The sequence below is a fragment of the Eurypyga helias genome, unplaced genomic scaffold, assembly GCF_000690775.1.
Source record: "Eurypyga helias isolate BGI_N326 unplaced genomic scaffold, ASM69077v1 scaffold10638, whole genome shotgun sequence".
NCBI lineage: Eukaryota > Metazoa > Chordata > Aves > Eurypygiformes > Eurypygidae > Eurypyga > Eurypyga helias.
The window spans coordinates 1-14,125 of record NW_010267548.1 but is presented as its reverse complement, the minus strand read 5'-3'; the positions used below and the strand labels follow the sequence as shown (position 1 = coordinate 14,125).

Below are 14,125 nucleotides of genomic sequence, written 5' to 3'. Positions count from 1 at the left end.
GCTACAGGGGTGGCTTCTGTGAGAAGCTGCTGGAAGCCTCCCTATGCCTGACAGAGCCAATGCCAGCCGGCTCCAAGACCCGCCGCCGGCCACGGCCAAGCCCATCAGCAAGAGTCAACGCCTCTGGAATAACATGTTTAAGAAGGGTGGAAAAAAACCCAAAAACAGAAGAGGAGAGATTTCACAGAGAATGAACAAGATGTGAGAGAGAGCTCTGCAGAGCCCCAGGTCAGTGGAGAAGGAGGGGAGGAGGTGCTCCAGGCACCAGACCAGAGAATCCCTGGCAACCCGTGGTGCAGCCCATGGTGAGGCCGGCTGTGTCCTGCAGCCATGGAGGGTCATGGGGGAGCAGAGACCCACCTGCAGCCTGAGGAGAAGGTAGAGAAACTGAGAGAGACAGTGTGTGCCCCCAACCTCCATTCCCCATCTCCCTCTGCTGCTCGGGGGGAGGAGGTAGAGAAAAGTGGGAGCAAATTTGAGCCCGGGAAGAAGGGAGGGGTGGGTGGAAGGTGTTTTAAGATTTTGGTTTAGTTCTCTTTATTCTGATTCTGATGATAAATTAACTTGATTTTTTCCCCAAGCTGAGTCTGTTTTGCCTGTGACGTTAATTGCTGAATAATCCTTCCCTGTCCTTATCTCGACCCACGAGCCTTTCATCATGTTCCCTCTCCCCTGCCCAGCTGAGGAGGGCAGTGATAGAGCAGCTTTGGTGGGCACCGGGCCTTCAGCCAGGGCCAACCCACCACACCTGGTTTGGTGAGACATTCATTTCATTTGTTAGCCACATCTCAGCGGAAATTTTCGCTTTATGCTAGATGGCCGCTAAAATACAGCCAGCTCTGCCGATCAGGCTTGGTAATCTTGCTGCTCAATTGCACTGGTTTCTGTGTGAGTCCATCCAGAGAAGCCTGCAGCCAATTCTGGCGTGGTTAAAGTTCCAGATAATGTTTGCCAGTGCGACTTGCGGAAACCCAGGCCTTTAACGTGTCCCTGACCCTGATGTTTTCTGTTGCACTCACTGCATTCCCTCAGTGTAGCACCCTCATTTTTTTAAGGTCTGCCTTTTCAAAATGCAGAGCCTTAACAACAGATCAACTTCCACTGGGACTTTCATTGATTTAAATGGATTTAACACGTTGTCTCTCAATCCAAGGTTAATTTCCAAGAGCAGAAAAGAAATAGCACCTACAGACATTTGAACCTTCTTGGGGACTTGCTGGAAACATCATCCACTTCTGGTGAAGCTGGAGATGAACTGCATGTACTAACTCACACTGGAGTTATTAGGAATTTCTCAAGCCAAACCACAGTGGTTTGCTGCCAGCATCAGCAGAATCCCCACTACCCATCACCCGTGACCACTGCAGGTCTGTTTTAATCCACCGTTTTCCTTGCTTCTGGGTGAGAAACAAGGAGAAAGCTGTAGGACAGACTGCTAGTGGATGGTGTGTTATCTGGAGATGCCCTGTGCCCTGGTAAAGGTGTCCTCCTCTCCGCTCCTCACCCACGTTGCAAGGACACACAAAGGCACAACTATTTTGCCTCACTTCATCCCGGCACCTGCCCACCTTCTTACCTGGGGAATCCAAGTTCAGCATGTCCAGGGCCAACTGGAGGCACAGGACAAGTGAAAGGAGACTGAGACTGCAGGACTACTTCCCATCTCTACTCCTCTACTCTCCCCCTCTACTCCGCTCTTGTGAGACCCCACCTGGAGTTCTGTGTCCAGCTGTGGAACCCACAACATCAGAAGGATATAGACTGGTGGGAGTGAGTCCAGAGGAGGCCACGAAGATGCTCCGAGGGCTGGAGCCCCTCTGCTATGGGGACAGGCTGCACGGGATGGGCTTGTTCAGCCTGGAGAAGAGAAGGCTCCGGGGAGTCCTTATAGCACCTTCCAGTGCCTGAAGGGCCTACAAGGAAGCTGGGGGGGACTTGTTACAAGGGCCTGTAGTGACAGGACAAGGGGTACCGGGTTTAAATTGAAAGTGGGGGGGTTTAGGTTGGATTATCAGGAAAAAGTTCTTAACGGAAAGGGTGCTGAGTCACTGGCGCAGGTTGCCCAGAGAAGCTGTGGATGCCCCATCCCTGGAAGTGTTCAAGGCCAGGCTGGATGAGGCTTTGAGCAACCTGGTCTAGGGGAGGGGGTCCCCCCCCATGGCAGGGGGGTTGGCACTAGATGGGCTTTAAGGTGCCTTCCAACCCTAACCACTCTGTGATTCTATGATTCTATGGTTTCTTTTCAAATTCTCAATTATTCCTCCGCTAGCCTCTGCCTTGCAGTGAAGTTGGGAGTCTAGCTCCCCACTCAGCCCAGAATTGCAGCCTGGAGTGATGGCTTGCCAGCCCCTTGCCAAACTGCCACAGTTTAACACCTGCTTCCCCAGATAATTTTCAGGTAATTCACAGTATCACACAGTAAAAAGGGAACAGTCCATAAAAGTAACTGCATAAAACAAACCTTCCTCTAAAGAGCTTGCAATTTAGATAGAAATCCTCAGACATGCAGGTGGGCTTGAACGGGACCAAAACTAGCGCTCATGCCACCACATACAGACCACAGGGACTGTTTGCAGACATGTAGATTTAGCAACTGAAATTGAGATACGCTGAGCACTGGCAGGCAGGGAAAACTACCCTCATCAATAGAATCACACAGAACATAACTCTGCTTGGTCTCTCCCTTCGGGTTTGAAAATTCTCGTGGATGCCTCTGCTTGGATTTTACCAGTGCCATACTTTTATCAGTGCAGTTTGGCAAAACAGGCCAGAACCAGCCTCTTTTGCATGTGCTTTCTTCTGCTGCCTGTGTCCCCTTTCTTACATATTTCAAGTCTCATTTTGTTACAAAACAGGTGGCTGAAACAAACAGTGCTTTAGATAGACACCCCTAACCCCCTGTGGTTAGCCAGGTTTATTTTTAAACTCCTGCAAAAGATGGGGCACAGGGAACCTCTCACTGCTGCCGTGGAAGAGACATCCACATAAAACTCCTTGGCGATGCTCTCTGGGGAGGGGGAAAAGAAACAAAGCCAAAAAAAGATAGACCCCTAGTGAGAAAACAAGTTTTTTAAAGAACACTTATGGCATAACCTGATGCTCTGGTACAAGCTGGACTTGCACCCATCATCCCTCACCACCTCCCAGGGAAGCAGTGGTGTCAGTGCTGCTGATGCAACACAAAAGCTCATTGCATCATGCAGCTGCTGGATGAGAGGTTTGTGCTGGGAGAAAAGGCTCAGGACACAGACTCGGGGGTCTTTGAAGAGCTCCAGGGTCTGGGATGCAGCCAGTGGGGTCTGAAGAAAGGGCAGATGGCCTGGAAGGTGACAGGCTGCCCTCAGGAACTGCAGTGCCTGGCAGTACTGACTTCAGCCCCTTGAGAGCCCGGCAAGAGCAACCGACCCGGACTGAGCCAAGGGTGGCATGGGAGAAGCCTGCCGCTGGTCACAGGGCTGCTGCTCTGCTGCGTAGGGAAAAGCTGGAGGACACAGGGAGCCTTACCCTGTGCTGCTAACGTTAACCGGGAAAAACATACATCGGAGGTAGAAAAAATTCAGGCAACATGGACACAATAACCCTGGCTGAGGATGGGCCTGCCAGCACCCTGCTCGGCTCTGCCTCCCCGTTTGTCCCCAGGCGTAGGTGTTTGGAGGCCGTTGCTGAGACGGGGCTTCCCTTAAAAAGGGGCCTTTTCTGCACCAGACACGCACATACGCTACAGAGACAGCTCTGGTCATGGCAGGTTACGGTGCAACGTTTGTTTATCAGTTACACAAGCGATCCCAAACCTGGGACAAAAAACATCCCAGGTCCTCTCCAGTACTCCCCTCCTTCAGGAAACATCTGCTTGCCCAGTACCTCAGTTTGTCTGGGACCTGACTCAGAACCTTTCATAAACCACAAGTCCCATGGCGTCCCTTTTCCATTCTTAAAGAAACTCCTGGATGCAGCGTGCAGAGCTGGAAGCTTTGCCGCAGACCTGCTGTTGCTTTACCTCTTTCACCCCTCCCCTCTCTCTTCTTGTCTGCTTTGACTGCAAGCTCTCGGGGGGCAGGTCGAGCCCTTAATACGGGTTTGCACAAAATGTGGTGCAAACAGGACTCTGATCTTGAAGCCTGTGTGAGTCAAGCGATCTTTAGGCCGGTTTCTCAAAACTAGGAGACAGAGCTGTAGCCCCTTGGCTACCTGGACACTTTCTTAGCTCCCGCTCCTCATGCCCAGGTGGGAGAGCGCCACTGGCCCCGAGGGCAAGATGCCCCTAAGGTCCAGGGTGGTTTTGCACTCCCTTGCACCCAACAGCTTCACTGTGTGCTGGCGATGACCAGAACAGAAATGCACAGTAATAGCGCAACCCCCTGCTCCCCTCACCTTCGAAAGCCAAAGGGCTTTGTGCATTAACCATGCCTGGTTTCAGTCCCCAGCCACATTTTCCACACTGTCGGTGCTAGCCGACTGGGCTGTTTATTTTAGGAAACAAATAGCTGTATCATTTGCACACGCCCTTATAGGCAGAGACAGGCTCTCCACTCGTGTTCTTCAAAAGAAGGGAAGGCAAGATGAAGAGCTCTTTGTTGCTGTGCATGGCCTTGGCCGTCTCCCTGGGGTTTGTCCTCGTGGCAGGTAGGTGAGAAATGCAGAGCGTGGGAAATTATGCTGAAGATATCCGTGAGAGGTTTTGTGTAATTGGCCGTTAATAACTTTAACAGTCAAAAATCAAACCTCAAAGCCTGCTCAACCAGTCACGCTTCAGTGGTGCTGGGACAGAGCTATGGGTTTTAGTTGCTGCCTTGAGGCTAAAAAAGTGATGACTAGTTGCAAATGTAAGCCTTTGATTAGCTGTTTTTGATTGGGTTTCTGAACAACAAACATGCATGTTTGAATCGTCCTGGTAATCCCGCCATGGCTACGGCCAACCTATTTCTGATTAAACTGGAGTTTATCATGTAACTCCACTGAATTTCTGGAGACTCTTGGTTTAGGCTGAGATCAGACTGTCACCCCAGCAGATCCCCGGTGTGGCTCACGGGTAACATGTAGTGACTGCACTAATGCCAGCTCCCTGTATGACAGTCTGAAGTCATCCCCATTCCCATGGTGGATCTGGTCCGCAGGATTAAATTGGTGCTCAAGGATAACTATCCCAACAGCACAGACAACAGCATTTCCTCCAATCTATGGGAAAGGGCATCCTAGTGCCTCTCTAGGCAGGTCCTTGGAAAGTACTGCTTCCTATGAAAAGTGACCGGCTGTATCATCTGTGTGGCTGAAAAAGTGGAAAATGTATCGGTTCAACACAGAGCCCAGCCTGGTTTTTCCATTCAGATCCATGGCTTGAGGCCATACATAGGCAGCTTCGAGGGGAAGGTAAATGAGAGTTACCTACACCTACAGGAACGCTGTTTGAAATGAATCTATTTTGGGGCTAATTGAACCTCCTCCTACTTTATTAAAGTAGCCACTTGGACCTGCAGAGAGGTTGAACATATACTTTTGGAATGCATTTACCTCTTCGCTATTCTGCAGCTGGATTCTGTGGGGCTTCACAGTGTGTTACAGGACAACCCAGCACTGGAAAATGAGAAATTTTGTCCAAAATATCTGTGTGGGTGTTGAGGAGAGAGGGAATTTTGCAGTGAATTGCAGTAAATCACGCCCCCGAGAAAAATCCAGCCTGCAGACATTTAGAAGGGCATTAGGAAATTTTGTATTTAACTACCTTCTCCCCAAAGGGACTTTACCGGGTGATACGTGGAAGTATTGCTGATAAAACTATCTTTTTATGGGCTTTGTAATTTTACGTGAAAAAAATATACGGCGTACCTGCAACCTTTATGGTTTCTGAGGCCAAGAGTATTGCACAAGGAATTAAATCAGGATGGTATTTTTACAGTACAGTCAAAAAGTCCTCATGTTCTTAAAAGAGTGTGTTAATATATTTTTAGAAGATGAATTAAAGCCTTCTCCAAAGGGTTTGGGACAAGTCCCAAAGCCAATAGGATCTGACTTGAATATTGGCTTTGGGTTAAGAGCTTAGAAAGAATTGCACTAGAAAGGATTGCACGCAACATGAGATGGAAAACAGTGACAGAAGCTAGAGGAAGGTATGTGTGAAGGACAAGAAGCTGGAGGCTTTCTGCAAGACAATAGAAAGGCCAAGACTCAAGGAGGCAAAGACTGAGGAGTTTTTTGTAGTAAGCTTCTGCTTCAGAGGGAAACGTTCACGTTGAGTGATGAGTTGGCAGAGGGGAAGGATACAGAGCAAAGAGACTGGAATAAGGGGTACAAAGAGACAAGCACCATTAAACTCCAAATAATTACCATCTCCGTGTGTCTGACACGATTATGTATTTCTGCCTCGGTGGGGCACAACGCAGTCAGAAGTATGGCTGGACTGAGACTCCACGGCCAGTTGTGCTGGATGCTCTGCAGAATTCTGGAATGCTATTTGCATTACAGTGTATGGACTAGTACCTGGGGGCTCTGCCAATCAGTCCTGCAGAGGGCCTGTCCTTGTTCAGGCTTGAAACATGAGCTTAATGCAATGTGTGTGTCTGCTTCCTTACTGATCCATGCTTTGATAACTCAGAGTCCAGCTGTTAGGACCAAAGCTTTTAAGTCAAAGTGACTCTGAAATCCTCCATATCGTGACAAACACAGATGTTTTCGGCCTGTTTCTTCTTTCTCTCCATGGTTAAACCAAGGGACAAGCAGAGTAGGCAAGTCCTCAGAACTGACCTCCATCTCAGCCCAATATAAACTATCCCCATCTTACAAAAATCACTGGGTTTGGTACTTCTAAGCAGGCTGAAGGTGCTGTAGGAAGAGTGATGCTGCAAAGCAATGGATGTGAACTTGATTTTAACAGCCTTTAGAAACAGAGAGGGGTGTAAAAACAACCACTTAAGAAGGGTATGACTGTATGTGCATATAAAAGCAAGGCTGGCTTGTTATGGGTGAAGAGACCAGGGGCTCTGGGCTGGGGAAAACCAACTAGCAAAGAACAAGCTACTGTAAATCCATCTACTTGCACAGTAAGAAGGCATTGCATGCCACCATGAACGTTCAAAAAGCCCCAGGGTGACAGATGAGATGTTTTACCCTGTTTTGACTGAGTTTCATATTGAATAGCAAGTTCAGGAGGCATACCCAAGCTGGCTCTTCTCTATTTGAGTAAGAAAATGAGTACTGCAGTTTACCCTGCAAGCCACAAGCATCACAAGGGCCATTTGCCTTTCACTGTCAGGTCAGCAGGCTGCCTTCTTCCTGGGTCCTGTAGTGCTTTTTGGCATCTCTTCCCTCAGGGACCTGAAGGACAATATACTGCTCCAGGGCAACGGATACTTCTGCCACATTGGAAAGGTCAGACACGGTTATTTAGAGGCCAGGTACAAACTACCCCTTATGGTAAAAACAGCACTTTAATTGATAGGTACAGCTCGAGGCTTGCAAGGGGACTTTCTTCCCATTTCACGAGAAACCCCTGCATGTTTGCCTCTCACCAGCCACACAGCGTCTGGGTTCATCGTTTTCGCCTTCCCGGTCCCATCACCTCCACATACAGAAGCATGGTGTCAACAGCTGAACTCCTCTTGGCCAACAGGCTCATTCGCCCTCTTGCAACTTGGACTTTAATCAATCCAGATGCCTTAATGGCGCGCTTCTGACATTCACATCGCTTGGCTTTCTGCTAGGGCAGGTTTCAAGGTTTTCCTTCTTTACCCTGGGATTGTGTATCCTGTGCTTGCAGGTTTTCCAAGGGACCCTGAGGATAAGGAGCACGTGCTGGTCAATAACAAGTGTCAGTGTGTAACAGTGACAGCGAAGTTTGTCCGCTCCAAGGAAAACCCCGAAGAAGAAATCCTGGAGAGAAACATCCGCATCCTGTAAGTGGCAAACATTGAACAGGAGATGTCACAGGAGTTCCCTTTTCTTTGCACGGTTTCCTATGTCCTGGCATTGATGAACTGAACTGCTTTTCCCGTGGGCTGCTTTCTGTGGTATCCTGAAATATTCCCATTTTGTAGGACGGGAAAACCAGTTAATGCCTAAACTATCAGAAAAGGTTAGTCCTGTGAGGTAGACCTCAGTTCAAGAGTAGGATTTTCTCCTTTTTCTTCGCACAAACCTTACAGAAGCATGTAAGGAAACATGGACCAACTTCAGACTCAGAGCTGCAGGAGTTCTGGAAGAGCTCACAACAGGAGAAACACTAATTAAACATCTCTGCCTATGTCCTGCAAGTCTCTCAGGCATCTGCCAGCTCAGAGTTTAAAAGAAAAGCATTATCAGCACTGTCACCTCAGAAGTGGCACATTCAGAAATTGCTGCTGTCCTCTCAGGGAGGGTTGGTGCCTTTAAGGGCACCGAAGGGCCAAGATCTGCCATTCCTGGGCTTGGCTATGGAGAGGGGTCGAAACAGAAGTAACTGAAGAATGAGTTGAGGATTTTTCACAGCAGAGTAATCCCCTGTTGAATAAGCAGTTTTCGTGAGAGTTATTCTCTTCCCTCCTTTGCAGAGTGCCCCTGAAGGCTCGAGAGAACATCTCTGACCCCACCTCCCCACTCAGAACCACTTTTGTCTACCGCATGACCGAACTGTAAGTAACTTCATTTACTAAGTGAATTTCCTAAGACTCAACCTCCCCTGCAGCATTGCCCATTGCAGCTCAAAAACATGCTTGAAGGCCAGTACAGGGAGTGAGGCAGAGTCACAGAGGAAGGTTTTCCCCATGGAGCCTAGCTTTCATGTTCTGTTGCAAACCAAGAAATTACCTCCATGATCCATTCACACAAAAAGGTCTCACGTTTCCAGGCAATGTTTCATTCTGACCCCTGTTCATCTCGACTGTCTTAAATATCAGCAAATTACACATTGCCTGTTTAACCCTCCCTTTTAGTGACCAGTCTTGCCAATAGCAATATGACAACGCTAAAAGCATCTGCCTGGGACTTCCTATGTAAAACCTAGAAAGGCCAGAGTGCTGTCCTAGCCACACCTGCACATCAGCAAGGAAGGTTTAGGTTTCACCAGGGGCATCTTTTCATCACAACACTTAACACTTCTTCTATTCTCCATCTCTTCTAGCTGCCAAAGATGCGATCCTGTGGAAATTGAGCTGGGTGGTGAGATATACCAGGCCCAGCAGAGCAATTCCTGCAATGAACCCGAAACCTGCTACACCTACAACAGGGACAAGTGCTACACCACAACCTTCCCATTCCTCTACCGTGGGGAGATGAAGAACGTTCAAGCAGTTCTGACGCCAGCATCCTGCTACGCAGATTAGCTCAATCCACTGCTCCACTAAAGCCTTGTCACACGCAGTGTTCCTATCAAAAATGCATGTATAGCACCATAGTACCTGGATGACAGTGTCCAAAATACCAGCTCCCAGAGTAATGCCAACTTGCCTCTCCATATTGTTTTCAACATCATTTAGTGCCATCTCCCAAGGGCAGCTACTGGTCTTTTTGACAGTCTTCCATCAGTCTTCATCCGACATTTTTTTTTTTTGTACTTCCCTCCCAGAGCAGCCAAAAGCAAGCCTCTGCTCAGCCTTTATACAAGACCCTTCAACCGCATTAGCAGCATTTGTGCCATTATTAGAAGGCTGTTATGCAATCCTATTTGAGAGAAACAGTGAGGGATGAGACCAAGAACTCAGATTTCAGAGTTACTTTACAGCTGGGCATTCTAGACCCTTCTAGACCTTTGACAGCTGCAAGCTTCTAGTTTTCATGCACATTTAGAGAAGATCAAAAGATGATGCTTCCCCGAAGTGTTTGCAAAGTTGTCAGTCTGTGCCAGGAATAGATAACTCTTCTGGGACACTCCTCTGGTGTTTCACTTCCCATCTTATTTACTGTTATCTCTGCCTTCTTCCAGCCCTGCTCCCAGTTCCATTGATTAAAAAAAGCCCAAGTTGGCTCGAATTTCTTTCCTTGTTCCTCATTTTGCATTTAGAGCTTCAAGAAATTCTATGAAGGTGACTCAGTCACTGGAGCAGGGCCTTAGCTAGGGACTCATTCCTTCTTTCACACCGGTAGTCTTTTTTCTACATAGAAGAAACCCTCACCAAGTAAAGGAGCTGATTCTGTACTGCACCTCGCATTCACATGCATTAAGCTCGGTGTTGCCCATAGAGACATCATGTATGTGAGTGCATAAGGTGTCCAGCATTACATTTGGGATGGCTGTATGTTTCTCACTGTTGTCACAAGTTGATTGTTAAGCCCTAGGCTGTTCTGAAAAGTCCTTATCTGGCTTCACATGTAACTGGAATAATAAACCAGCAAAAACCTTATTCCTGTAATCGTAGTTTGTTAGTGAAACATTAAATAAACTTTTTTCTGCAGCAGTCTGTGTTCTATTCCAGTTCAAAAAGAACTCATAAGAAAAAGCCAAGTCTATAATGACACTCCTTGCTCCTTCACAGTGAATTAAGAAGCTCTCCCTAAATAACTGCTTACACTTACAGGCAAAGCCTCCTGAAATACTGGGATAGAAATGTTACGATGCACTTGCAGAAACTATGACAGATTGAGGCTGAAATGGGGTACGATTTTAGGATCAGCTCCACAGCACTGAGTTGCTTCAAGGCCAGTGAAAGACAGCCAGTGAAAGACAGCCAGTGAAAGACAGGAGTTTAAAAATCCAAACGTCACCTAAATTACTCTTGAAATTGCAACCTGCAGATTGGAATTTTACCTCGCCACTGACAAAAGTGCCTTTAAGACAATTATGTCGGGGTCTAGTCATTCATATGCCAGGTGTCTGTCCTAAAGAAAAACCATCTTGGGGGAGGGGAATATTGAAGAGCAAAAGATTAAAAAGGGCAGACGGGTTATTCTTATGTTACATCAGAGTTATGGAAAACAAACTCACAAAAATACCTGTTATCCCCCTCCTTTGTGAAAAACCATATCCCAACGAGATACAAAATGCCAAGGGAGACAAAGAGACTCATGGCATGTACTGACATGGCTGTAAGTATTTCAGTGGTTAGGTACTAAGCTCCCTGAAATTTGTCTCAGATGCTTTCGTCTTCCAAGTCCTGGTGTTCACCAGCCTCGGAGTGCTGTGATGCTGGAAGTCAGTAGTCATGGTGGGGCTGCATTTCGTCTCCCAACACAGTTCTTCAGGTTACAGCTACAGCAACTTGTCAGTCCCTGGGGCTATGCCTCTGCTCTGGAACCAAGTGCCTGAACATTAATTGTCCACATTCGTTCCTACATCCTAGACAACTAAGATTCACATTTACTCACAACAGGACTGGAAATCACCTTGCAGCACATCTTGGTAGTCCAGCAATGCCAGCACAACAGACATTGGAACTAGATGATCTTTAAGGTCCCTTCCAACCCAAACCATTCTGTGATACAATGATTCTATTCATGAGACGCGTTCAGGGAAAAGGAAATCAAAGCACAGACTGTTTTCCCAGCAGCTGTGAAGAAGTAATTGCTTAGGTGATGTGGTGCAGAGCAGTCACTGGGAAACAAGAACAAAGCGTTCAGCAAACTCCCCCTGCGCTATTCCGCTTTATAGTAAAGCAGGATTCATCCCCCCCTTCTTTTCTGAGAAAGAAGCCTAAACTGACAGCCCTGACCACCTCTTGGCAGTGGATTGTGTTAGCCAGGTTTTACACGGTAACTCAAAGCAAGGCAACACGTTACATCAGGCTCTGAATCCTGATGTAACTGAAGTAGCTTATTGGAACTCGAAGTATTTTATATCAATAACATCATTTCTATTACAAGTGTGGTAAGTTTACCAGGATGAAGAAGCCTTGTCTTGAGTACCATAGCACTGCTCAGGAGTAGGAGTAGTAATGCTGGTGTCTGGCATCGTTTTACTCATATTCTTGGCATGTACATGACACATTTTCAGTTTTACTTAGCCTACGATCAGTGAAGTGGAGTAAGCATATCCCTAAAACGCCTTTAAATCCAGTTTCTTTAGAGAGCTAGCAACACTTTCTGCTTTCACAGAAACCCCATGCCAGTCTTGTTAGGCCACGGCTTCCAGAGAAGAGGTGGTGACTCTTCCCGAGAGCAGGGTGAATCTCTTCTCCCTGACAGCCCACGGCCCAAGTGTGGCTCATCTCGCTGGGCACAAAGCACTGCCTGATCTACTAAGGCACTACTGCTCCCACGGCTGAGTGTGACCCCGTCTTGGGGCTTCAAACCACAGGTGGATTGTCAGCAGTGAGCATGGACCATGTGTGTCCATGCTTGGTACTTAAACATCCTTTGGTTCTTCATCTTCAGCGTATTTCAACGCCAAACGAAAGCAAATACTCAACCCTATAGGAGAAGGGCTGACTAAACAGATCTCGTCTCTTTTTGTTTCACTTTCTCTGGCAGTGACTTTTTGGGGATTTACTTGGAATATTGCCTTCCAGCTAATTTATTCCCCAAGTCCCTCTGCACAGCACTACTCGCCACCTGAGTAGGCAGTGTAAATTGGTCCCTTCCTAAGCAGTATGGAAAGTGAAACTTAAGCCTGGAGTGGGGTTTTTTTGGGTTGTTTTTGTTGGTTTTGTGTGGGGTTTTTTTTTTCATTACAAGAGAGCAGCTTCATTGAAAATGGAATCCATGAGGTCAGGTGTCTATTAGGATTTCTCTTCAGACTGTGAAGCCCCTACTCAGTTTGTCTGGAGGACATCACTGTTACAACTAAGTACGAAGTAGGGAAAAAGGCTGAGTATAAACACATGCTGGGAAACATCCCCAAAGTTTTTTTTTTTTCTCCTCACTCTGGGAGGTGTCCAAGAATACTCCAGAAAACCTTTTATTCTGACCATCACAAATAAAATATTCTTGTTTTCCGCTCCATGCTTGTTACTTCTGCTGTAATTCAAAGTAAGAGAAGAGCATTTAATGTATTTGTAGCACTGAGCACGGTTGATTTGTATTTACTTTTGTTGCTTTATAGAGCTATAAAGCCTGGTTGAAGAATTAACCCTTCTCTCCTGGGTCTAAAGCTGTGGTTTCATGTCACAATTCCCAGGGCAATAAATCAGGTTAATGAGGTGCTTATCTCCTCACTCCTATTTATTGGCTGTTACCAGTTCCTCACTCCACCTCCTCCCCCATATGTAGCTTGATTGCTTGGCTATTCTGTGAGTGTAAATAAGAGCAATTGTTGCTGTAAGAAGACACAGGAATGCAGAGCTGGTAGTAGAGTGAGTTTGGGTTTGGGTTTTTTTTTTTTTTTTTAATGAACTAGTTTAATGGAGAAGCTACAAAGTGTAACTTTTGTTTAGAAGTATTGTATTTGTTATTTCCTGCACACATCTAGGCACCTGGTGAAAAGGCAGGGCTCCAGCCTCATCAGTCATGAATATGGAGCAAGGTCTGCTTTTGAACTACCTGTGTTTTCTGGAACAAGGTCTGTGGGATGTTTTGGTTTTTTATTTCTAGGGAACTTCTGTTTTTAGACAGGAGAACTCTTCTGCATACAGAAGTTCTAAGTTTGTCCAACTGGAGTTCTAACAAAAAATTAGCCTGTTTCTCAACAGCCCTATCTGTGACCATATTGAGATGTGAGTACAGAACTTCAGCTGCATAAATTGCATAAGAAGTGTTGAACATTCTATTTGGTTTAAAAATAAGCCACATACCCCCCCAAAAAAACCAACCCCAAACCCAACCAAACAAGCAACAACCATAAAACCCAGAGGCTGAGCTTTGAAATCTGCTGGGTTTTAGCTGTGTTAGAATCAATAAAGCGTTAAAAGGACTTCATGTTTTGTCACTAAATAGTTATGTAGTCAGGCAACTTGTTACGGAGGTGAATCCCCAAGGCTCTGTATCAAGTTGCTGATGTGCTGAAGGTGACCTGTCAATACCTAGCATAGGACTTACTTCCTTTGGCTTGATTGTTTCAATGCAACGATGAACAGCATAGAAACGATGCTTTTGAACACAAATTCCAGGCAGGTAAAAGCCCTTCTGAAGGTTTCCTTCATAAGAAAGCTTAAAAAGCCTTATTTTCTTATCAGTTTTGAGCTGACTTGAGGTGTTCCCTTTGCCACCGGTGCCAGTAAGAAGGACGGGGTGCCAGTGGGAAGCTGCTCTTCTGGCTACTTTCCCCTCGTGCTAGCAGTAGCCGCCCGCC

General features: G+C 46.7%; 1 protein-coding gene across 1 annotated transcript; it reads left to right on the top strand.

Annotated features, from left to right (window-relative positions):
- Nucleotides 1-4,523: 4,523 nt before the first annotated feature.
- On the top strand, nucleotides 4,524-9,290 carry IGJ (immunoglobulin J polypeptide, linker protein for immunoglobulin alpha and mu polypeptides). Its single transcript, XM_010157460.1, has 4 exons — nucleotides 4,524-4,623; nucleotides 7,751-7,886; nucleotides 8,520-8,600; nucleotides 9,089-9,290. Exons 1-4 carry the CDS (start codon nucleotides 4,560-4,562, stop codon nucleotides 9,288-9,290), a joined length of 483 nt encoding a protein of 160 aa, XP_010155762.1. The 5' UTR covers nucleotides 4,524-4,559.
- The last annotated feature ends 4,835 nt before the right edge of the window (nucleotides 9,291-14,125 follow it).

Bases quoted from the DNA above. Each gene is read 5' to 3' on its own strand.
- IGJ (XM_010157460.1), top strand. From the start codon at position 4,560: ATGAAGAGCTCTTTGTTGCTGTGCATGGCCTTGGCCGTCTCCCTGGGG. The intron at 7,887-8,519 runs GTAAGTGGCAAA...CCTCCTTTGCAG, and splicing joins GAGAGAAACATCCGCATCCT to AGTGCCCCTGAAGGCTCGAG. The intron at 8,601-9,088 runs GTAAGTAACTTC...CATCTCTTCTAG, and splicing joins GTCTACCGCATGACCGAACT to CTGCCAAAGATGCGATCCTG.